This window comes from Dermochelys coriacea, chromosome 3 (assembly GCF_009764565.3).
Source record: "Dermochelys coriacea isolate rDerCor1 chromosome 3, rDerCor1.pri.v4, whole genome shotgun sequence".
NCBI classification, from domain to species: domain Eukaryota; kingdom Metazoa; phylum Chordata; order Testudines; family Dermochelyidae; genus Dermochelys; species Dermochelys coriacea.
In genome coordinates, this window is record NC_050070.1 from 180,159,440 (window position 1) to 180,184,322 (window position 24,883).

Here is a 24,883-nt window from a genome sequence, read left to right on the forward strand (position 1 = left end):
GGGCAGCCCAGGCTGAAAAAATTAATGAAGGCTGGCATAAAAGTTGGAGGAAAAGATAACACGGAAAAGGACTATGATAAAAATGCAGTTCAACTGTTAAAAACTGAGGCAACATAGGTGCTAAAGTTGTATTTTCCTTTTTCACATTGCAACAGGACAAAACCACTGGTGCTTAGTTATTAGAGGCTGTAGAAACCCTGAGGCAAGATGCCAGTTTTTAGTCTCTTCTCTTTAAAGATCAGCTGTTGAACTCTTGGAGTGGGACCTTGCTCATTTGAGGGGTTTTTTTTATTTAAGTTGATGCTTTACACCTTACAGAGGAAGATGTCCTACAACATCTATGTAGAACTTTCAATACTCAGTTAAAATTAAAGGTGCAAGACAATATTTTAATCTTTAAAAGTTTATCCATCTCTTATATACACATAGATATACACAAAGTGGTTCATGAGTCCCTCCTTCTAATATATATATATATATATATATTTCTGGTGGAAAGGTTGGCTGGCAAGTATCTCTTGGCTTTCTATGAATCTGATTCACAGACTGGATTATTCTTTTAATTGGGCACCGAAAGGAGCCCATTTTCATCCGCTGTATCCAAGATCTTACAGATGACTGGAGATTCCACCTGAACAAAAACAAAAAAACCCCCCACCAAATGTTAGGTACTTTGAAACACAACATTGTCAAGTGTTTACAAAAGAAAATACATAAGAAAGTAACTTGGGCATACTGTCTGATTTAAGCATCACTGTTTTTGTAACTCTTTGGGATAGTTATTTGTATTTGTGAAATCTGTAATTGTAGTTCTTTATTTATAGTAATGAAATCAAAGTAGCCTTACTTTCCCAAAACAAATGCAGATTGACAAAGGGACCACGATTCGCTTAGCACCAATTAGGTATTCAGTGCAAGAGTTCACAAAAGGAGTCTGCCTTCAAGAACTTAACATCTGAGACCCACACAAGACAGAACACACTGATATCCACTGGTAGGAATGACTTTTTGAAAGTTACTTACTAACCTGTGAGTTAAAGAATTGGCTAAAGAGAGGGTGATGGCTTGATAGGAGATCTGGTAATAGCAAAATTCTACGTTTCTCCTGAGCAAATAGCATCTGACCCCACATTTGACACATCTAGAATGCAGAGCATTCCATTCTGGGATCAGAAGGTTCTAAAAAGCTTTAATACTTTTAGTTCATGGCTCAAGTGGTGATCTATGCAGGTCTGAAAACAGTTACAGGCAACTACCATAACTCACCCTCCCTTCTCTTGAGAAACACAAGGCAAGTGTGTGAGACATTCTATAACTTGGGGGAGCATCCTATAACCCTCAAATTCCTCATTTATATAGAATTGTTATATAGAATTTATATTGCTTTGCATATAAAGCAGGCCATGTGAGGTATCAGGGGAAAGGTTATGATCTGGTGAAATATGTAAAATATCTAAATACGTACATCATTAATGCATATGTAGTTATGAGAATGTGTTGTACGGTTGTCACTAAAATAGGCTGTGGTTTTGTGAGGCGCCCAGATATTAGCTCTCCAGAGAAAATGACAAGGGAGGTAAACAACTCCAGGGTGGGTGCCGTTGTACAGACATCACCATGTTCAGCAGAGGAGCTACAATTCAATGACTCACTGGCATAAAGCCACACCAGGGGAATTGCTCAACCTTGCCTGGGGACTCGGCAATGTCCCCCAGACATGCCTGGACTTGTGTTCTCCAACACATGGGACTGAGGGTATAAAACAGAACACAGGGGCCCTATGGTTGGCCTTTCTCCTGACCCAACAAAGACACTCAGAAGAAGACTGAAGACTCCAACAGAGGAGACTGGCAAGGTTTAAGGTACAAATCTGTATATTAAGGACTGCAATATCCAGTGGGGTGAGAAAAACTGCTTAATGTAGATTTGCCCAGTCTAATAGGGTTGAGAGTTTAGACTGCGCGCTTATATTTTCGTTTCTTTTGGTAACGAACTCTTTTTGCCTATCCCTTATAATCACTTAAAATCTATCTTTTGTAGTCATTACATTTGTTTAACTGTTTATCTTTACCAGTGAGTTTGCCTGAAGTGTTTGGTAAGGGTGCTTGCTAAGGTTTACAAAGGCTGGTGTGTATTCATTTTCCATTGATGAAGTGGTGAACCAATTAATAAATTTGCACTGCTCAGCTTGAGCAGTGCAAGATGGTATAGTCCTGCAGTACCAGGCTGAGAGGATTTAGCTGGTGCCTTTCTCTGTATGATTCATGAGTGGCTGTGGGAGCATTCATGCAATCTAGCTGGGCATGGGGCTTCACACGCGGTTGTACTGAGTGATAACAGCACCTGGAGTGGTTTGCTGCTTGTCACTAGCAAAGCATTATGAGAGACAGCCCACGCTGGAGAGTTAAGGGGGCACAATAGTCCCACAGTCCCATGCTGCACCCCAAGGGCCCTGTCACAGTGTGAATTAGTGTACTTGCAATTGCTCTCAAAAACTAAACTGAATATGTAGCTCCAAGGTCGTTTTATCAGGTTAAACTTAAAACTGAAAACCCTAAGAATAACTGATAGTGTCAGCACAGTTCAGACTGATATTACTCATCAGCTCCACTGCTATTAGACATTGGCTCCCAAACTTTTCATGTCATGCCCTCACTTACCCATAATGTAATCTGTCCACACACCCCTGGGAGCCGGGACTACAGCCGGGGCTGGGAGTGGGGCCGTGGTCAGGGGCTGAGGACAGGGCCTCGGCTGGGAGCCGGAGGCAGAGCAGGGCTGGGTGGCGCTCCCTCCCTCCTCTGGGTGGGCTGGCCCAGACTCCGCCATGCCTGCTGAACATTCCTCAGCACCCCACTCCCAAGGTACGCTCCACTATATTAGAAGTACTCTGCTTGTTTAGTGGGGTTCACAAAACTAGTGGCTACTGGCTCTCTTTGATCTACATAACATTTAAACACCTGAATATAAATCTAATTAAGACTATGTTACTTCATAGGTTCCTTTTTAAAGATGCTTGGCTGCTTTGCAATTAAAAGCCAGTCACCATTTAATGGATTTAAGAACTCTTGTAGGATTCTGAGTAAATTCACTTTGCACAATTAGAGATGTTTCAGCAACCACAGCATACACAAATGATTTAAAATTTGAAAAAGTTTTTGTTGATGTGCAACAGGAGGATCACAATCTAGAATTTGAACAAATGTAGGCATGGTCACAATGGACCACAGTATTCTGTCCAGATACTATAAGAGGTTATTTCCAGTTCATTAAGAAATTGAAATTTGTTACAATTGCTTAAAAATAGATTACTTTAGAGAAAATTCTAGATGACTGAGTTATTGTAATTTAATTTTCATTTTAAATAATAATTTGAGCACCAACTCTTGTACTCTGATGTTAGTTGAATTCTATCTCATGAAAAAAATTCTAATAGAGATACACTTAAAATGTCCTAAGGGAACTAGATCTCCATCTCTAACTTTAGGCTATCTTCCATCATACCAAAGAGTGCACTCATTCAACCAAAATGAGCCTAACTGGTATTTTCAGAAAAACAATATTGAGCCATATTTGTCAGAGGCCTGATCAAATCAAATCAGTTTTCATTTAGAGGCTGGAAGTATGAAAATCCCACTAGCTTAATAATATGCTGAATGTCTCACACAGTAAATGAAAAAGTAACTGAGATGTAGTTTTTTCCAGGCTTAATATGTTTATGATTTAGAACTATTTTTTCTTCTGAATGCATTATTGAAGGTTACCTACAATGTATTAAAATAAGATCAGTTTAAGAGCTCAAGCTATTATGTGCAGACACCACCTTTACAAATAAACACATTTTGTTTTCAAATATCTGAAAATCTGGTCCTGTGCTTACCAACTATGACATAAGTTAGGGTTCTATGTTTCACTGCAATGGTTGACTACATCACTAATCCTACAACAGCAACAAGGAACAAAAAGCACAGATTTCTGTAGTGCTTCCAGTGGTAGTGGTGGAGTCATCAACCTATGCAGCAGAAACTCTGGTTTTGTTAAGTAAAAATCTGTTTAGTGTAGCTTTAAATCTCTGGCAGATGCAAGTTAAAAAGGCCATGTCAAAACTGAATATGCACAATTTCTCTAACTGAAGTCCTGCGCCTTGAGAAATCCTATTAGCCAGAAAGGGACTGTGAGCTGAGTGAATTCAAGCGTATATATTTACATACCCCAAGAATGTATTGACAGGAGTGAGGCTCCAGCATGTATACTGTTACAGCATGAGGGGAATCAGATTCTTTACACCTAAAAATAGGAATGATTTGAGTAAGTCTTCTAAAAAGCACAGAACTCTGGTAGTGGGTAAAGAGACAAAAATGTATGACTAGATGGTTTACTTAAGACTGTAACTTACTTCAACTTCACAGTCACCTGCCTTGGCTTGTCAGTTAAGTCACAAACATCTCCATTACCATAGAAATGAGATACCACTCTGCCAGAAAGGTTTGAAATTAGACAAGAATTTGAACACTCCGACAACGTTATCACCTTAAATACCAAAAGCAAGCTATGAGTTGAGTAATCAGACCTTTCAAACACTCCCGCCCCCTCAAATGCAAGAAACTTAAATATACATGAGGAAACAGAAAAAGGGAAGAAAACACTGAAAAGTTGCATTTAAATCTGTCTACTTCTATAGAAGCAGATACAACTGTGATTAACAATACTATTATCCTTGCATCACACCCAAGAGGCAGATGTTGAATTATAAATAGCTTCTTTTGTATTTTAAGTGAAATGAGCGTCTTATTCAACATACTCCAATAGTTTAGTGTATTGATTAGACTATAATATACATGGCCCTGCAGTTTGGACTATGGGGGTGTGAACTGCAGTATTCAGTAGCCTGCCGTGCTGTAGCTTCCCTGGGTGGATACCTAGGTTTGTGTTAACACATATCCATAGTTCAAACTGCGGGGTCATGCAGACAAGTCCTTAGCTTATAGCTTTAAACCTCTCCATTTCCCTTCCTCTACAGCAATAAATATGAAGCCAATTCTAGCACTCAGATGACATGACCAGAGTGGTTCTGATGGAAGGGACTTGATTGCTTTAATCATTACTGGCTCTAAGCACTCAATACGAGAAATATTAACTTTAAAACCAGCATGCTAAGCACCGTTTCTCAGTACCTAAATGGTGTTTGAACAACAATTCAAACAAGTTCATCTTTTCAACATATTATCTAAGGTTTATCCAGTCAAAAATCTAATTGACTGTACCCTTACCTAACTGTCTGCATACCATCTTCTTGGAGATGATAAGCTCTAGCAACATTCTTCCTGGCCCATTCAATGTGTTCTTCTTTGCTCCAGGTACCAACAACTACAGAAGTTTTGCCACTTTCCTTATCCTAAAATAAGACCAAACGATGATAAAAATCTCGTATCATAAACTTTAATGAGCTTGCTGCAGAGATGAGAAGATTTTAAAGATGAGAAGACTTTAAAGATGAGAAGTATTAGGGAGCCAAATTTTTAATAATCCGAAAATCTTTTATCAGCTAATTGTTGGCTACATCACATTGCTACTGCAATCAGGAAAAGCTATGCGAGCACCATTTACTTACCTACAATATCAGAGGGGTAGTCGTGTTAGTCTGGATCTGTAAAAGCGGCAAAGAGTCCTGTGGCACCTTACAGACTAACAGACATATTGGAGCACTGCATGCATCCGATGAAGTGGGTATCCACCCACAAAAGCTTATGCGCCAATATGCCTGTTAGTCTATAAGGTGTCACAGGACTCTTTGCCGCTTTTACCTATAATAGCTTACAAGTATGCCTCAACATCCAGAAGAGTTGTCCTATAGCAAGAGACTTTTAGTTTTGACCACTTCTGATGTTGATTAATGGCGGTGCCTGCATTTCATTGCATAAACTGAAATTGTGCCAGCTTGACATAAAATTTCTCCCACTGAAGTCAGGAGTTTTGCCTGGTTAAAATACATAGCCTATGGGCTTGTTCTACACAAACATTTAGTTTATGGCAAGCTATGCTGAGAATCTACTCCACATTAGCCTACTGCATGCTAACTGTCCACATGGATCCTGCTGAGATGCATTAACAGTTAGTGAGTTTTGATCTAGGGGCTCGTCTACACTAGAAAATTAGATTGACCCAGCTACATCGCTCAGGGGTATGAAAAATCTGACCTAAGTATCCATGTAGAAAGTGCTAGATTGATGGAAGAATTCTGTTGAGCTAGCTTCTGCCTTTTAGGGAGATTGATTTACCAGAGCAATGGGAGAACCTCATTGTAATAAAAGTCTACCCTGAAGCACTACAGCAGCATAGCTGTAGCATTTTAAGTGTAGACATAGCCTAGTCTGCTTTGAAACGGGACTAGATCAAAGTGTACTACTGAACTCTTGATGCGCATCAGCAGGCTCCGTATGGACAGCTAGTATGCAGCAGGCTAATGTGGAGTAGAATCACACCTAAGCTTGCCAGAAACTGTTTGTGTGCACAAGCCCTAAAAAGTTTTATATATATTAGTATATTGAATGGGGATATGGTGAAAAGAACATTTCCTATGGCTTGTTTGTAAATTACAGGCTAAATTCCTCTCTTTTGGTCAGATTTACCATACTTATTGCACATTTCTCACGGACTATCTCTCCCAAACAACCCACAGCAAATAGTTCAGGTAGAGATTATATATCTTATACACTGGCCCAAAAATTTATGCTGATACTAGAAAGCATCTTAAAAAGCAGCCATCTAAGTTCCATTACTACTAGAGAAGATGAGAATGAACACTAAGGGCTCCAACCAGAGCTAAGAAATACAAGGAAACCATGCTGCACAGCAAGTGAACTGGGGACAAAAGAGAAAGGAATTCTGCTTGGACTCGCACCATCTCAAAAATATTGTCACTTTCAAAAAAAGAGATCTGTACAAACATCTAGGACAAAACGATCCCCTCTGTTTTCATGACTGATGCGGACTCAGCTCAGGGGAAGGGAAGGGACATAAGGGAATAGTGCTCTTCCCTCCCCCAGCAGAAGGGTTTCCTTGAGTTAAAAGAGGAAGGAGTCAGTATCAAGTGACATACTACATCCCCTATGCATGGTGGACATCTGCACGCAAGTTAATGCTCCCTGAAGCAGCATGGAATCTCTACACCCACACTCTTGTCATTCACAAATTTATTTAAAGCGTAAGTGTGGGGTAAACCAAGTTTTATAGAAAAAACACTGAAAATCCTATAAGATGTACCAAAGGAGTCTAATATTTTTGAAACTAATAAGGAGGTGGGGAAATAGTAACAACCATCTCAGTTAGGTAGTCAAAATAAGAGAATGTTAAGCCTATAGCTTGATTCCTATAGTCTGTCCTTTCATGTAAATGGATCATGTGACAGGTACAATGGAGGACTGTATGAGCTTGACATTTCTGGTATTATGACCAGTAATTAAATGGCTAATTTTGGCATTAAAACAGTCGTACTTCCAAGTTTGTATACTAAAATGAATTTCAATTTAAGTCTGCAAGACAAAAATACATCAATTGGTACTGCAAAGCCAACCTTCGTATCAGAAGGACTATTTTCACTCATTCTAAGGCATCTGTCACAACGTCACTTATATTGACAGTTAAATAGTAAGGAATGGAACAAAGTCTGCAGAAAGATGCAACTTTCAGTTTCTTTACCAGTGGATTTCTATTGCCCCAGCTCAGGAGCACATTCATGAAAGCAACTGTTAGCCATGTAATGGCAGAAGACCAATTGCTATTTAACATACCTCATGATACTGATGTACATATTTGCCATAGCAGAATTCATACTTCCACCAACCTACACCCTGGAAAAAGAAATGGGAATAGAGTTCAAATAATGTGAAATACATTCTTTTCTCATCTATCCTATTGTAGCTTCAGAATATGGAGCATCATTGCTTTATATAGATTTGCCACCAACAGCACCATCTACATATGAACTCCTGGAACACTAAGTACCCAATACAGTGTGTTCCTTCAGTCTTTTTCCTGAATCTCTTTTGTATTTCCTCCTCTTTCAGAAGTAGCAGTAGTCACAGACTCCCTCTCTCTGCTACCTACCCTCCCAATTTTCTTTGTCTTCCTGCCCTCTTTTCCAAAACTGGCTACTCATTATTTCCTATTTTACTGGGGAGAATCAAAAGAGAGAGAGAAAGTTCTCTTTCAGCTTTAAATTCCTACCTTTCCTTCCAATCTCTAACATATTTCATTCTTCAAAAGCAGTGTTGAAGACTTCCCTCTTAATACATTCCACACCCACTTATCTCACCATCTATGCTTCACTACAGAAGACTGAACTTCATTTGGACTTAATTTGGAATGCTAAAGAGATCCTTTAGTAAGATTACTGAAGACTCTTGTTTCACTTTCTATAAATATTTCTTATTTCAATTCTGTTAAAGTAATAATTTAGCAACTAAGAACATCATTACAACATTTACCAAATCAGTACTAAACTATGGCTTTCAGAAGGTGGACAAATTCTTATTAAGTACGGCATTTAACTTTATATTTTTATCCAAGTGGACAAGACAAAAAGACTAAGGTCTGTTCGGAAACCTTTTGAGGATCAGAGATGGCATTCTGGCTATCCACTTGAAAGATATGAAATGACTTTTATTGTGGTCTTCAAAGAATATACTCATCATCTTATCAGGCACAACACAGTCTTTCAGTTCATCTTACAGAAGCATCACATTTGGTAGAATTACTCTACTAGAGTTTCAGACTGGAAATAACAAAAACAAAACATTATGTTAACTTTTGAATTTAGTGAAGATAAAACCTTCAGGTCAAGCTCTAGAACTGGTAAATTACTGTGAGTAAAACACTGATGTAAGAAACACAGCAGGTCTGAGTCAACAGAAATTTTTCAGCTATCCAAGACCACAAAGGGGAATTGAAATGTAAAACAAATATGCATTTAATAAGTGCTATTGTACACAGTTTATTTCTCACCCCATGGAAGCAGTAAGAACCACTAAGAAACTCCTTTATGAGTTGGTCATCAGTCAATTTGGAGATGTGTGTTGTTCCAACAGTTAGCAACTGTTGGGATCCAACAGCAACTGGCTTATGGATGGAGGAAAATTTCTCTTCTTTTGTTGAATGTATTTCTTCCTGAAATTAAAATTCAGACATATTTAGAGTCTACGTATCAAAGTGTATCAGGGTTGGAAGGGACCTCATGAGGTCATCTAGTCCAACCCCCTGCTCAAAGCAGGACCAATCCCCAATTTTTGCCCCAGATCCCTAAATGGCCCCCTCAAGGATTGAACTCAATCACAACCCTGGGTTTAGCAGGCCAATGTTCAGGCCACTGAGCTATCCCTCCCCACAATGTGTTTATATCCTCTACTAAACACATAGTAGTTAACTGCGTGTTGAAAAATATTAGAATAAATATAAAATGAGACAAGCAGCTAATAAATGTGCAAGAACTTAATAGGTCAGCCATTTATTTCACTGCTTTGTGTGTGAAACACTTGCATCTAAGAATAGCTGAAAGAACAGAGGTCAAAAAAGTAATGGGAGATTTGGGGGTTATAGACAAGTAGCCCTAACTTTGACCAAAAGGTTTTTTTTTTTTTAAATATGACAGCAGCTATTGACAATTCCTGCTGATTTGCCACAGGCTACTTGAAAGATCAATATAATCATGCAGAGTGACAATCAGGGATAGAAACAGTTACTGTAAATTTAAGGCTACAAGTACTGTAGTAAGGAAAATTAAAAAGCTATACTTTCCAGTTTAAAATTACAAAACTCCTACCTCCTTAACCCTTCTAAAAGGCATCTTCAGCATTTCTTGCTGTTGCTCCAGCTGTTCCAGATTATGGGGTTTAAGTGGGGATCCTGGCAGTGACTGGCAAAATATGTCATTCACTGGAGAAGCCCTGAACCTGTCCAAACAAGTTATAGATACATCACCTGTTTTCTTGTTACACTTATTCTCACTATACATAAAGATATGCCAGCACACACACATTTGGTCTCAATTTAAAAAACTAATATATTAACACTCCAGGGTTAAACTTTGCATGCAATATGTCAGATCAGGATTTTTTTTTATTTTTTTTTTAAACTGTTGTTGCTATAAACAGAAATTTCAGTTGTAGGAGTGTAAAGAAAATAAAAGTTCACTGCGTCATAACGTTTAATACTCAGGTACCTTAAAAACTGCTTTATTAAGAAACCCACCAAGTAATTAGTCAATGCAATCTACCCTGTTTTAGTTTTCCTCAGATTATATAACATCTTACTTGCAAAAAGACAATTTTTCCATGCACAGTTAATCAACTTTAAGGCTGAAAAAACAAGCACTCAAAAGTCAGGAAATTCCAAAAGTTAAGATTAAATGCTCAGCCTTAACTCAGCATTCTTATACATAACATGTCATTATTTTCATCAAATACAACTGAATGCAAACTGGACTCTTACACAACCTTTCATATAGTACACAGATAACACGTGTTACTCATTTAAATTTGTCACTGAATATTTCATTAATTACTTTGGTATTATTAAATTATAAATTATCTTGTAAACTGAACCTTCACATGGCCAACACACAGACATATAACAAACACATTTTAATAAAGAGTTCACCCCATACTCTAGTTAAACCTAGGAGAATTACATAGATCACTAATCTTGTTCATAATGTTCTAGGGCATTTATCTTCAACAACACAATCTTCACAAAGTAGCAGTGTAAATTCCTTGGTGGAAATCCATGTGGGAGTGGCTACTTGGGACCCTGCTTAAAAATGAAACTATAAAAACTCCTGAGCAATGCTAGTCTAAAAGGCATTGGAATATCGACAACTACAAGGGGTAGTTTCAGAAGTCACAATATCACCACTCTTTCCTTATTTCATACAAATTAAGGCTTCTTCAAAGCATCCGGAAAGCCTGAATAAAAATTTAGAAGTACTAAATATAAGTGGAAATATTTTTACAATACTATTGAATAGCAGTATGTTAGTGATTGATGCATTTGCAAAAAATATCAAATTATTGTTTCCTACAATTTTGCATTACTTTATACTCATCTGTTTTGTATATACACTTCTAGCAATTTCATAGATTTACATGTGCTTTTGAAAAAGGGAACTGGTTTTCTGGACAATCAGAGTTTCTTATACAATAATAATGTTTACTGTATAGAAAGATGTGTAACAAATTTCAGTTTGTATTTAAGATAACTGGAATTGCTTCCTGATTAATAAGTGACTATGTTCTAGATTAAATAAACTCCATGCCTGAAGGCTGAAGAGTTTGAGTATAGTGCTACTAGATCAACTAGAACCATCAAGCAACTAAATGCAATTATATATTTCTTTTCACCTTTCCCTCCCATCTGTCAGGCATGCTCTACCCCACCCCCCGAAACACATTCACATGCTTAGGGATAAGGACAGATTGTGCCAACAATAAGAATGGTGTATATTAAATTATTAAATTATATTTAGAACTAAAAAGAGTGCTCTTACTCCCCAACTTCAGTTGCACTACTAAGCAGTAAAGATATGAGAATGGCTAGGGAGAGAAAGGATTCATGGCTGAAGTACTGTCCTGAGCCACTTTGAGAGCAACGTGAAGGCCACTACAGGAAAGAAAAATGTATTTTTAATATTCCCACCTGTAGGCTGTTCTGAGCAGGGATTGAGCAGCATTTTGGGTGTGCTACTCGTGCCTTTGCTAGTTAATAGCATGACTGAATTGGGAGAATGTGTGTTTTGTTTTAGATGCATTTTCAAGACATCCAGTATTCTCACTCATGACCAAGAAGCTCTCCTCACCTAGCTGGTAGTAAAGGTTTTGGGGCTGAACATAAATGATGGGAGAGAGGAAACAGAAACGGGAGTTAGTGGGATTAAAAACCAAAACCAAAAATGAACAAGCAATTTTCTAGCCCGCTTTTCTTTCTTCTGGGCAGTTTTAATATTCTCATGTAATATTTGAAGTATTTCTAATTTGTCACTTGAATGGAGGCGGGTGAGGTGGGCAGAGCTAATCCTTAAATAAAGTTTGAAAATTCTTAACAGTGAATCAAGATCAGAAGAATTATAGCAATGAAAGTAGAACAATCTATACATTCACTGGTCAGCCACTGAGATAATTGTATGCTGTACAATCATTAAGTAAATCCTTCCCCCTCAGAACATGTCAGCTATTATTAGCTAGATAAGGAATTTGCATATTATAACTGCAGAAATTATGCAATTATGCCACCTACCCCCAGCAAGAACGTAAGCATTTGCATCAGAGAGAAAACTACAGTTATACACCAGTAGCTGTACAGCACTGCTGTTTGATGGGGTAGTACAATACACTGACATTAAACTATTTGACAGATGTAGGACTAGATGTGGATTTACCACTAGCCCCAGGTAAGCTTTGTTAGATAGTTCTGCTGCACCAGAAGCAGATGAGGGGCCAATTTATGACCAATTCACAGTTCCTGGTTCTAACCTTACTCTAGGCAGGGCTAGAGGAAGGGGAGAAATAGTCTGCACTAGCCCTTCATCTGGCACAAATTACTTCCACAACAGCTCACAGCTGTGTTAGCTGGTGTACTGGGAGGTGAAGTCAAGCCACAACCCACTCCTCACCTCTGCCTGCTCACCTTTACAGGATGGGGGGAGGGGAGAGAGTAGAAGCCTTATAGAGGCTGTTCTCCCCCACTGTACAGTAATCTGCAGCAATAAGTGTAGCTGATGCACAGGAGCAAGGTACCTTATGTTCCCTTTCTCCCCGGAACAGGTGCACGGGGCAAGTCACAATTTTGCTCATATGAAGAAGCTACATTGTAAAGCATCCTCCTCAAGAACAGAATAAATGTTAAGTATTCAATCTTATTTCTTCTATTTCCTGACTGTGGAGTGATTAATTTCTCAGCCTTAATGATTCACAGAAAATTTTTTTCCTTAATTAATTTTGAAAATACTAAGTTAAGGCAAGAAAATCTGAGTTATCCACCAAACAGTGCTTCTAATTTCCTTGATCTTGAGCTATCTGGCTCAATAGCTTATGAATGCAGCCATTATTAATTGAGGTCTGGTACTCTAATTGGAATTACTTTATTAATGTATGCTGCAATACACTTGCACACACTGGAAATTTCTGCTAGAGATTGGAATAACCTATTAACTCCTTATCACTTTAGCTAAAGGATGCCGCTGAACTAAACTCTGAGTGCAGTGAACATTAAATTTGCCTGTGAGCTGAACTTCAGACTTTCAACGCTCAACTACTGAACATTTTCTTCAAGCCAGGTCCAGTCTGAAATTTCTAACTTCATCCCTTTCTGAGTTAGTTGAGAGTAAAGTTTCTTTAAATTTGAGCATTTTCTATATTTGAGTAATACAGAAGTGGGTGAGCCAATTTTATTCAGCCTCTTCAAGAAAAAAAAATCCCAAATTCACCTTTAGATACAGACCCAGTCTGGAAAAATTTCAATCTTCAACGAACTGGAGGAAGTTAAGAACAAGCGAAGAGGCCTGGATGGGTTTAAAATAAGAGCTGGAATTCAAACTAAACTATAGCACTGCTTCTCTTGCATAGAAAGTCAAATGCTCCATTTAAATTAGAAAATTGGTTGGTAAATAATGATTTGACAGTGTTACTACTTATTCATGGTATTCTGCAACTATGTTTGCATAGTGCATGATGGATGTTGTTACATAAGAGACTACTTTTATATCAATCTAGATATTCTAAAATAGGTTACAAATTACCATCTATCTCTCTACACATCTCAGAACATGTTGCTATTTAAATGGAAATGGGTTGTTCAAAAACGTGATCAATTCATCCATTATTTAACCGTACTTGCCGAGACCTGAGTTCAGGATTCTGTTTTGCCAGCACAGATTGTTGACATAACACATCCCTAAAAAAAATCTTACTTGTGTTTTACAGTCTCTCAACCATCAGCTCTTGGAGGGTGAACACAGAACCCTAAACTCAGGTCTTGACAAAGAGGTGAAGGTGGAAGCAATGAATATTTGTTTTTAAAGTGTAAGCTATGATTAAATCTATAGACACTGATAAGAGATCTTAACACTTTTTAATAAAGCTTTTAGATCATCTGAATAGGATAAAAGTCTGCAAATAACTAACGTCAGTGCAATAGAATGAAGCCCCAGTTCTAAAGCTGCCCTCTCTGTCAGGTGTACACAGGGTGACCAGACAGCAAATGTGAAAAATCGGGATAGGGTATGTGTGTGGGGGAGGGTAATAAAAGCCTATAAGAAAAAGACCCAAAAATCGGGACTGTTCCTATAAAATTGGGACATCTGGTCACCCTGCGTGTACATAAAGTACGCATGTGCAAAAGATGGGACATGATTTCTAAAGTTAAGTGAACAGAAGTCAATTGAACATGGAAGCAGTAACCTAAGTTCCCTCATGTATACACAAATAGGTGACCGGCACATGTACATATGGTATTTTGCAGTACTGTCAACCAAAAGCATTCAAATATCATAAGTGAGGCACCAAAAAGTCATGATTAGCATAATAAATCTTTGTTTGTTTTGCCGAGTGTGAAGAAAGTGGTTTTATTTATTTATTTATTTATTGAAAACTAATGTTGGACTCTTTTTCCTTGCCTTCTGAACCCTCAGGCTGCAGTCACTTCACATTTCTAAACCTTTCTTTGCAACCATAATGGCTGGAAATTTACCTTTAAAAAAACACCAAACCCTGAGGCTGTCATGTGATGTCTTAACTCCAATAGTTGGAGCTTTAAGAAATACTCCAAATATTGTGATGCTCAATAAAAACTGCAAGAGTTGGCAATGAAGTATTTGCAAGCATGTTAAGCATATGCAAGGGTAAAAGAAAGTGTGTCCAGTTTTGCACAAGGAACCACAACTGGCCATAATTTTTGCACACACAAAAGACAGCTGACTAAAAATTTGGACCCATATGTACAAAAGGATCACTAGAGCCAAAATGTTAGCTGAAATTTGGAAACTGTACCTATATTTAGGATGGTTGCATAACAGAGGTGTCAATATGACCACTTCATATTCACATGTAGTAACTTCTGCTACTGATAGGATCTCATGTTTAGCTTCAGGATGACAGATATACATCACTGTACTTGATCTGGGCAGGTTTTGTCTCAAAATACAAGGTGTACCATTTCCCATTCCTACAGGATAGTACGGGGTCATCTGCCCTTCTATGTTCTTTGTAGGAATCTGGGTGAAAGAAAAAAGTTAATTAGAAAATGTAGTAGAGCTGTTTCACTTCTCTGTAATGGCAACACTACAGCTCATTAGACTCCATGTTTCAATAATGTTTTAATCATATTTTCATTTAGGGATTTTCTTCCTCCTTTTGCCAAGAGGTAGAGTTTGGTTGTTAGTGGCCAGGAACTTCACAGGTAGAAGAAAATAGAGAGATAGGAATCTTAATGTATAATCAGGCAAAACCAATGAGTGAATGGGTAAAGGTTAGGAACAATAACGGTTAATAAGATAATGTAAAATCCCAGGCAGCCTTCAACAATAGATGGATAGAACTGGGGTAGGGAGTCCTTGGATAAGCAGAGAAATAAGTGCTACCCACTTTGTAATGCAAGAGTTCATAGGTTCTCACATACCATGGATCTGTCTTAAATTTAAGATCTGTGGTGTTACTAAGGGTTTTTTGTTTTTTTTTAAATAAAACTTAGCACTTCAACAAGAATGTGGAAAGTGATTCTTTTAAAAAATAAACTAACTGTCATCCTAGCCTTTACGTCCAGTGTCTTGGGACGGGACAGGGCAAGAAACTCATTGGTGGAAGAAAACAAGTAAGCTTCTCCAAAACTGGACCAGTGATCAAAAAAGGGAAAAGAGCTTATTTTCTACTCACGCCTGGATTAGTGAACTGAACATTTAATCATATCTACATTTAGGTTGCCTCCATTGTTGATATGGCAAAAGCGAAAGCAACATTTTACACTTGCCTCTTTCAGATTTTCCTTTTCGTCTTGATCTACAGAATAATATAAGAATGAGAGAAGTGTAAAGATCTTTAAAATATATATAAAATAATAAAGATATGAATTTATATACAAAGTTATGCTAGGTAAGAGATTCAGTTTTAGTAATAAAGCCATTTCCTCTCAGCACACCAGCCCTGATGTACCATACTGACATTTTCAATGTGAGACTAAGCAAAGTTTCCTTACACAATTATAATTTGCTTAATACTGGTTTTCACTGAAATATGCTTGTATATTAGAATAACGTTGTCAAATATTACAAGGCAAATGTTTGTTCTAAAGTACTATAAAACTTATAATTTAATGTGTCAAATCTTCCCTTAATCTTAAATTTTTACTTATGTTGATATGTCTGTCACTTAGGATTTTTTTCTTTTTAAATGGATTAACTTAAATAATATTGGTTCAAAGATTTTTTGTATACTTTGTATTTCACAGCACTTTGTGTACAGTCAGTTTCTCTACTCAATCTCACCTGTCTGTAGAAGTAGGGGCAAGAAGAAAATGCAGGTGTAAAATGAAGACACTGGTAAGGGGACTGGAGCAAGCAGAGTAAACTCTTTTTAAAATGATTAGTTTCAAAGTTAGTGTCCCGTTAAACAAAAAAAGTCTCTTATGTTTGGAAATTCAAGACAAGCCAGGTTCTGCTCTGTGGTAAGGTCACTTTATGCTAGAACAGTGCCAAGTGACCTTACTGGTGCCCTAAAGGAGCAACTGACCACTTCCTTCATAATGAAGGAATTCTTTTTGCTGGCACAGCAGACTACACTTACATCTCCTGCCTTTCCCCACTCTCTGTGCTTAGGGAGCATGTTGGAAGCAGGGCTAGAGTGTACTGCATGCCAATGATCACTTGTTTATTTTTCCCCAGTTGGGGACTACAAGTTGGTACAGGTCTCAACAGCTTTATGGTTCTCTAACCAGTGCCAGAGACAGGATCAGCATAATTGCTAGTGAGATGAGAAAGGAGACTTCAGGCCACCGTGACATCCCCCCTTGAGCTGCACCAAGCTTGCTTTAGCACACCTGGGGAGTGACACCACAATGTTTTGGGATTCTTTCGTACCCTACTCAAGACTATGCTGGCATCAATTGTGTTAATGCACAAGTATAAGGTGAGCCAAGGAATTTCAACTCCATATGAAGCACAGAAAAAAATAATATTGTCACCTAATGGAAAAGGACAGAATAACTCAAAAAAGGATGTTAACATTTCTAAGGTCCCGATCCATCTCCAGAGATGATGCAAGTTTTACTAAATTTTAGCCAAAATCTGCCAGGTACTGTACATATAAGACAGTCTCTGCCCTGAATTACTTAGAATTTTAAACACAAAAAAACAGTCAAAAACTGGGTTAACAGGCTACAGCATACAAGAAGAGGGATTAGGACAAAGACTGGCACACAGGTTCATTTTTAATATTGTGTATATATGTTCTATCCCCAATTGCCCTTCTACCTAGCCATAATTAGTTGGCAGATTTCTTGTAGGTGGTCTGGCTGAACTAATAGGATGGGGGGGAAGATGAGGTGCCAAGAGGAAATTACCACAAAACAATGGAGTCACGAGAAGTAGCATTCCACTGTGTTCTACTTCTCTGTTCCACTGGAAAGCACATTGGACGTTTTTCCATGCATAAATTCTAACATATTTTTGTGAAAACAACAAATAATATCAGAATGTATACATCATCAGCATTAGCAAAAACCCCACAAACAAAAAACAGAGACAAACCTGGGTCTGATAATGGACTCTTTATCAGCATGTTCCCAAGGTAGTACTCTTGAATGTTTATTTTCTAGGACCAAAAACAAATACAATTATAGTTTTGTTTGTTAAAGCTAACTTTCCCCACATAAACTTCAACTGTGCTTTCTGTTCATTCCTGTCAGAATTAATTTGTGGTAACTTCAGCATCAAAGTGACAGTCCTAAATTCTTCTATTTTTTGTTTGGGTTTCGTAAGCTTGTACAAACATACCTGGCCAGTTTCTTTCTCTTCATGGTACTGACGAATGTATTTTCCATGGCAGACTTCGTAAGTCCAGTAAGATTCAATCTAAAAAAATATTCATGTTTTACTCAGCAACATGAGTCTGGCAATCAACATTTTCCAAAATTTTAGGACTTAATTTTGACAGATGAGTAGCAAAATCAACCCCTCAGGATGATGGAACCCTCAAGTAACAAAAAAACTGCAGTGAGTTTTCTCAGCATTCCAGAGATATTAACTGTGTTTCAAATATGCATAATGGGTGAAATTACTGTGGTTTTTTTGCTGATGTAGTGTATCATTTTTTATGTAGATGAGAGCCAAATACATCCCCATCAACCCAGAGCCAGATTGTGAGGCCGCAGCACAGACCTGCTATGGCCACTACTATGGACTATATGTTGAATTATTAGTTGCAGCCCACTCCCCATCCCATACCACGTGTGTGGAGGTGTTGGGCCACTGGATCTGAACAATAATGGATATGGAATGTACTCTTCCTGGTCCATCCTCAGTGCTAGCTTGCCGGGGGCAAGTATTAGTTAACCTCCACACAGTCCAAGGGGTTATCCCTCCCCTGCTTTGTGGCCACTGAACCCAGGATAAATGCAGAGATAAGGTAGTATGGAGGGACTTTGGTACTTGGATGAATTTCATTCTGTGAAAGAATTCTGGATACCTAAGGCTTTGATGGTGAGAGAATCTAGTCTAATTACACTTGTCAGGTTTCACTGGCCACTTTTAAAAATGTAGCAACTTTTTTTAACGTAGTAAAGTTACGTTTGAGAGGCAAACTTCTGGGGTCTCAGGAGGCACTTCTCTTTTAGCCTTGTTATACATTCATGGCAGGCCTTGTACCCACAAGCTGTCCTGTATTATGGTTTGCATACTGGAAGTACGATGACAAATTGTTTGTATAATCACCTTATCTACAATTATTTAAGTATTTAGAATGCAATTTTTTCAGCAATACTTAATATTAAATATTAACGCTAATGAAGTTTACAAAACATGCCTGCTTTAACTGCTAAATGGAATTGCATACATATTTTAATTTTTATTGTAGTCAACTGTAAATAGGTTGAAATATAGATAGTTTATTCTGGTAATTTACAAATTAGAGTGAAAACGGAAAGAACATACTCTATATGAACAACTACTTTGTTTGAAAAGAGGTTCCAACAATTCTCCTGGACTAGGCCCTTTATAATCCTTTTCTTCTTCCTAGAACAAAAAAGTTTTACACTTTTAGCTATATATGCAATATTAAAATTAAATGTACAATAGTCAGATCCTTCCATTTGAATAAGGAAAAAAATCACTTGCAAAGGTTAAGATAATCTTTGTCTCCAATAACATGCTGTGTGGTGATTAAAAGAAACTTTAAATTTTAGTTATTAGGAAGGGACACTGAAGAAAAGTATAAGAGTCATAAATAAATCCATCGAACCAAACAAATCCAGGAATTACAGATTTGGAACACAAAATGTAGAAATATGGCTTTTTTGTATTTTTAGAAGTACTAGAGTTCAACTTGCTGACGAGAAAAATAAGATACAAGCATTCAAATTGAGGTGTGAATAATTTCTATAGCACTGAAAACATTTAACACCTGTTTCCTAATTCAATATTTGTATTGCAAACGTACACTTAAAAGGTAGCTGTCACCAGTTTTTCACAGAACAAAAATCAATCTAATTTTAAAAAAATGCAGAAGAAAGATTCAGTGAAAAATGATTTGTGATGTGTGCCACTAACACACGCACACATACATTAAAGAGATTTCCATTGTACTGTCTGTTAGAACTAGCAAATACTTCTACAATAGTAGTATCCAAATAAAAAAGTCTGACAAAGAGGAAGTACAAGGTGCAGAGGAGAGCAGAAGTGTCAGCAGCACTTATAATGGACATCATATTGCAAATTCAAAGGTTGTGGACAATTAAGGCAATATTCTCTAATGCAAAGTTCTAGGTCTGTGAGACTCCAACCCGACCTGGTTTTCAACCTGTTTTCAAGTCACCTCTTTCTTTCCCTGCAGTGGATTTGTAGATGGACAGACTCCTATAGTTCCTCCCTGCATACCACATTCTAGCATAGTTGTGGCCTTCTCCCCATCCTCTCTTTCTCTCTCTCTCATGGTCTTTTCCATCTCTTTTTGTCATATTTTCCTTTTCTATTTTATTGTTGCTCTCTCCATTTTTGCTTCCCTTCTCCACATACCTGAATGCTACATGGTGCTCTGACTCACCTGATAGAGCCATGGGGCTGGGTAGCAGAATCTTGTGAGTGAGCCAAGAGCCACAGAAGAGAAGCTAAACTTGTACACAAGCTGATCCCACAGCTGGCTGCACAGGCTCAAGCAGACACCTACTATTTTACATGAAGTAGCTGCAGAAGGATATCTTCAACAGGAAGTGAGGTGAATATGAAGTTATGTAGCTTGCCTGTCCCCACTGCTGCTTCTCCTCTATCTGCCCCCTCCTGGCCTACTCTTGTGCTACTGCCTCTCCTGTGAAGAAACCACATCCCCTCTTTCGAGGGAGGGGAGAAACTTCCCATAGTTACTTTTATGGGAGAAGATGAGATATTCTGAAAACTCTGGCAGTACAGTGCTTTGCTCCTACCCAGTCATCCATCACTGCCCAGGGAAAAACCCAGTAACGGAGTAGCCGTAGTATTAGTTAGAACCTCTGTGGCTATAACCAGTGGTTAAAGCAGTGCTCCCCAAACTGTGAGGTGCACACCCGAATGTTTGGGGGGCATGTGGCAGGGCCTGGACCAGCCCACACAGGGGGCAGGGAGGGAGCAGCAACCAGCTCCGCTCTACCCCCATCCCAGCTCCAATCCCAATTGCAGTTCCAGTCCAACCCTAGCCCAGCTCCACCTGCAGCTACAGCTCCACTCCGCCCCCAGGCCAGCTCTGCCCTCATGCCAGCTCCGCTTCTAGCCCCACCTCCTCCCCCATCCCAACTTCTGCCCCCAGCTCTGCCTTAAGCCCAAGCTCCTCTGCTGAGGAAGCCTTGGCTGTGCAGTAATGAAGGGAGGGCACAGACATATTCCATTACTGATAAGGCAGGGGGGCACGACAGGAAAAATTTGGGCACTATTGGGTTAAAGCAAGGGGGAAGAACAGCTTCCCGCTACTGTCCTTAGCGGATATAAATAGCTTTCTTCCACAGTTTCCTGCTCCTCCGTGACTCTTGTTCCAAGAGTGCTTCTTCCTATTTCAATCTGCTTTAAATACCACTTATAACTAAGGCTACACTTGTGTCACGGAGGTCATGGAAGTCATGGAATCCATGATTTCCAGAGACCTCTGTGACATTTTCTGCTTCAGTCCCTGGAGTTATGGTACTGGAGCTGGCAGCCAGCAGGGCCCCGGCAGGGTTCCAGCAACAGCCTCTTCAGGGTCTCCCTGCAGATTTCCAGGGACAGGAGACAGCCTCCTCAGGGTTCCAGTGACTGGGGACAGCCTCGCAGGAGAAGGGGAGAGAGAGGGGGAAAGAACCCTGCAGCTCCCAGCCACCACGGTGGCATGGGAAACCACGGAGCCACAGCAGCAAGTCAGACAGGTCATGGCTTTCATGAATTTTTGTTTATTGCCCGTGACCTGTTTACTAAAAACAACCATGACAAAAATCTTAGCCTTACTTAAATCCAGTGTTATTAGTTACCCAAACAAGAGGTGATGCCAGTGGACAGCGCATCTCTCCACCAACATTGGCTACTGCAAGCACATGAAACCTGTCTTTCTACTCTCTACCTTGGCTTCTCATACTATAACATCCCAAGTTAAAGTCACTAAATGGTTTGGGCCTAGAATTTCTAAAAGATCGCCTAAAGCTTCAGGATGAAGACCTTGCTCAACAGCTCCACTCCTCAGGCACAACAGAACTTTCTATCATAAGGATAAGCTAATCTGTGCAGAACATAGAGGTTTTCCAAGTTTTCTTGCTCCAAGACTGTGAAATGAACTCCTGGAACTAAGGACCATCACCAGCTTCACCATTGCAGGTTCCATTGCAAATGCAAGGTGCATTTTGACCTGCCTTCTCCAAATACAAATACAGAGCTGTGTGTATAATAAAAACACAAATAAATGCCCTATCACAGTGGTTCTCAAAGAACCTGTGAGGCCTGGCCCTGCCTCTGCCTAGGAGCTAGAAGGGGAACATGCCACTGCTTCTGGGAGCCGCTTGAGGTAAGCGCCACCCGGAGCCTGCATCCCTGAGACACCTCCCCAAGCCCCAACACTTTGCCCCTGCCCTGATCCCCCCCATGCTCCGAACCCCTCGGTCCCCGCCTGCCCGGAGCACCCCCAAACCGCTCATCCTCAGCCCCACCCCAGAGCCTGCACCCCCAGCTTGAATCCTCATGCAGTTCCCCCCCGCAGCCTGGAGCCCCCTCCTGCACCCTGAACTCCTTATTTCTGGCCCCACCCTGGAATCTGCATGCCCAGCCCAGAGCCTGTACCTCCTCCCACAGCAACCCCAATTTTGTGAGCATTCATGGCTTGCCATACAATTTCTATACCCAGATGGGGCCCTCAGGCCAAAAGTTTGCCCACCCCTGCACTAGTGGAAGGTGCTCAGATATTAGCGATGAAGATGGTATAAGAATCTCTGGCTCTGGAATTAAGGCACATAACTGAAACTAGCCAACCCACCAATCATTTTGCCTAATTAAGGACGTCAGGACTGGTTCACACCAAATCCACTAAGAACAGAACTACCATATTGTCTATAATGAACACGTTTAATCATAGAACTGCCAAACTGTGAAACATTTTGCAGAGAAATTTTGTTTTAAAAAGGAAGAAAACTATTTAATGTTACAGATGTGTCACTAACAATCTATAATTGCAACAACTTGATTTAAGCTTACCTCATCTCCGTTTGCTATCAGTGGAAGTATACATTTATATTTTTCTTTATCTACAGTTGTCATAATGATGTAATTATCTTCTTTGTACAAAACACCAGTTGTTGGCTAAAAGTAAAACAAAAACAAATCCCATGAAGATGGATTTTTTTTGAAAAGGCTATAAAATCTCAAATATATTCCTAGTCCTACGTATAAAGCAGTTTATTAAAGGAGTTCCCTTTATCTTCTCAGGTCCTAGGGATGTCAGCAGACTGCTTTTTACCATTTGCAGTGAGTTTGTCTTCTGATCTTTGTCTTAACTTTTTTTCCTCCTCTGTCTGTCTAAACTCTCCCTACCCCCATGTTCCTCTACCCACTTTTTTCTTTCATCCTATTTACTCGTTCCCTCTCCTTTCCCCTGTTCCATAAAAATAAGAGAACTTGCAAGACATAACTTCCAAATGACTAGGTTGATGATGGGCTATGCTGTGCCTCTTTTCTCTACCCTTTCCTTGTTTTACCTAGACTATAAAATCTTCAAGGTAGATGCAGCAGCTTCCTTTGCTTGAACAGAGTTTAATACAATGGGCCCCAACCCCACTTCCAAACGAAGTCTGTAATAAAACAACAGGAGCATAGAGTAGATTAACATACTTTTCCCTTCTTTTAAATGCACATCCGAATCCCAGGCTGCTTCTAACACTGAAAAAGGTACGGCATGTTGCGGTCACATCTTTGTATCTCAATGACTGTCACTGCAAATGTACTCAGTTTACAAATGAAGATGATTTTCCCAACTACAATCATGCAAAATCAGCCTGGGATTTCTCTCGAGCGGATGCAATCCACGCCGGAAGGTTCCTTACATCGAATGGCGTGAGCAGCTATGGGGACGATGTGCAATGCATAATCCAGCGCCTTCTCCCACCGCACTGACAAAGGCATCGGAGCTAACGAAACAAACCCGGGTCCTTGTCAGAGAATAAGACTTTAACTAAAGATGCACGAGCAGATTTGTGGATTTAAAATATGTATCTAGTCACGCTTCTGACCCTCACCACACGGTGCGACTCCCCCGCCCCGCCGGGGCTCCCACCGACGGAATGCCCCCAGGGGTCTCCCCGCCCACGGAGCTCTCCCCGCCCGCCCGGGCGCTCCCGCACTGACCAGGCTGAAGGCGGTGCCGGGCCAGTTCACCCTGAAGGGGACGTCGTCGCTGAGCTGCGGGAGGGCTCGGCCGCCGCCGCCGCCGCCTCCAGCCCCCGCCAGGACCCCGCCCAGCAGCGCCAGCAGCGCCGCGGGGCCCAGCCGGCACCGCCTCATCCCGCCCGGCGGGGGGCTGTGGGGACCGATCGGGAGAGAGCCAGCAGCCACCCAGTCACAACCGTCAGCAAACACCGGCCACGTCTGCTTCCGGTGGAGCGCGCAACGCCATTTCCGGGGCGGGCCTAGTGCACATCAACATCCGGGTCACGGAGATCTGCCCCCCAGCAGATTCTCGTTTCCGGAGTGAGGCCACCCGTCAGACACGGTAAGAGGCGTCGGGGTTTGTCCTGTTGCGGCCTGGAGCTTCTGGTGGTACCGGGCCGGGCGGTCCCTGGGTTCTGGTTCCCCAGCGCCTGGCTGGGAGCCTCCCACGCCTCTCCCCGCCCCCTCCTGGCTCGGGCCCCGGTGCTCGGCGCTGTACAGAAGTATCCCTGGAACCGGTCCCGCTCGCAGAGCGAAGGCCGCTGCGAGCCTGGGGCAAACAGCGCCTGGTGGGGCGGTCCCGAGAGGCGGCGTCGCGGTGGCCATGCGCAGGGAGGGGCTCTCTCTTCGCGGGTTGAGTTTCACTTGCAGCCAGGTGGCTGGGGCCGGGTGCGCGGGGTGGCCCCGAACTCCCTCCCTCCCTGCCTGCCCGCCCGCCCGCGGTCCGTCTTGCAGCCGCCCGGAGGATAAGGCTCTGCTGAGCCGGCTCAGATCGCCGCCCCGCTT

The 24,883-nt window shown here is 40.5% G+C and overlaps 2 protein-coding genes across 6 annotated transcripts in view; one reads left to right on the forward strand and one right to left on the reverse strand.

Annotated features, from left to right (window-relative positions):
• Positions 1-387: 387 nt before the first annotated feature.
• Positions 388-24,359, reverse strand: ERLEC1 (endoplasmic reticulum lectin 1). Its single transcript, XM_038394555.2, is given in 15 exon segments — positions 388-631; positions 4,212-4,287; positions 4,397-4,474; positions 5,271-5,395; positions 7,791-7,850; positions 9,004-9,165; positions 9,818-9,947; positions 15,036-15,259; positions 16,012-16,040; positions 17,786-17,849; positions 18,032-18,109; positions 19,187-19,267; positions 22,931-23,035; positions 24,077-24,301; positions 24,303-24,359. Coding segments are annotated over 15 exon segments (1,551 nt in total). The 5' UTR covers positions 24,345-24,359; the 3' UTR covers positions 388-559.
• The window catches only part of ASB3 (ankyrin repeat and SOCS box containing 3), a 130,749-nt gene continuing 130,167 nt past the window's right edge, over positions 24,302-24,883 (forward strand). For 3 of the 5 annotated variants that reach the window (XM_043511908.1, XM_043511912.1, XM_038394547.2), the window contains exon 1: positions 24,303-24,440. The gene's annotated coding sequence lies outside the window, so the exon portion shown is untranslated. Of the gene's footprint in view, positions 24,441-24,883 lie in introns of all 5 variants that reach the window. The other 2 variants (XM_043511911.1, XM_043511909.1) reach the window with 2 other exon arrangements.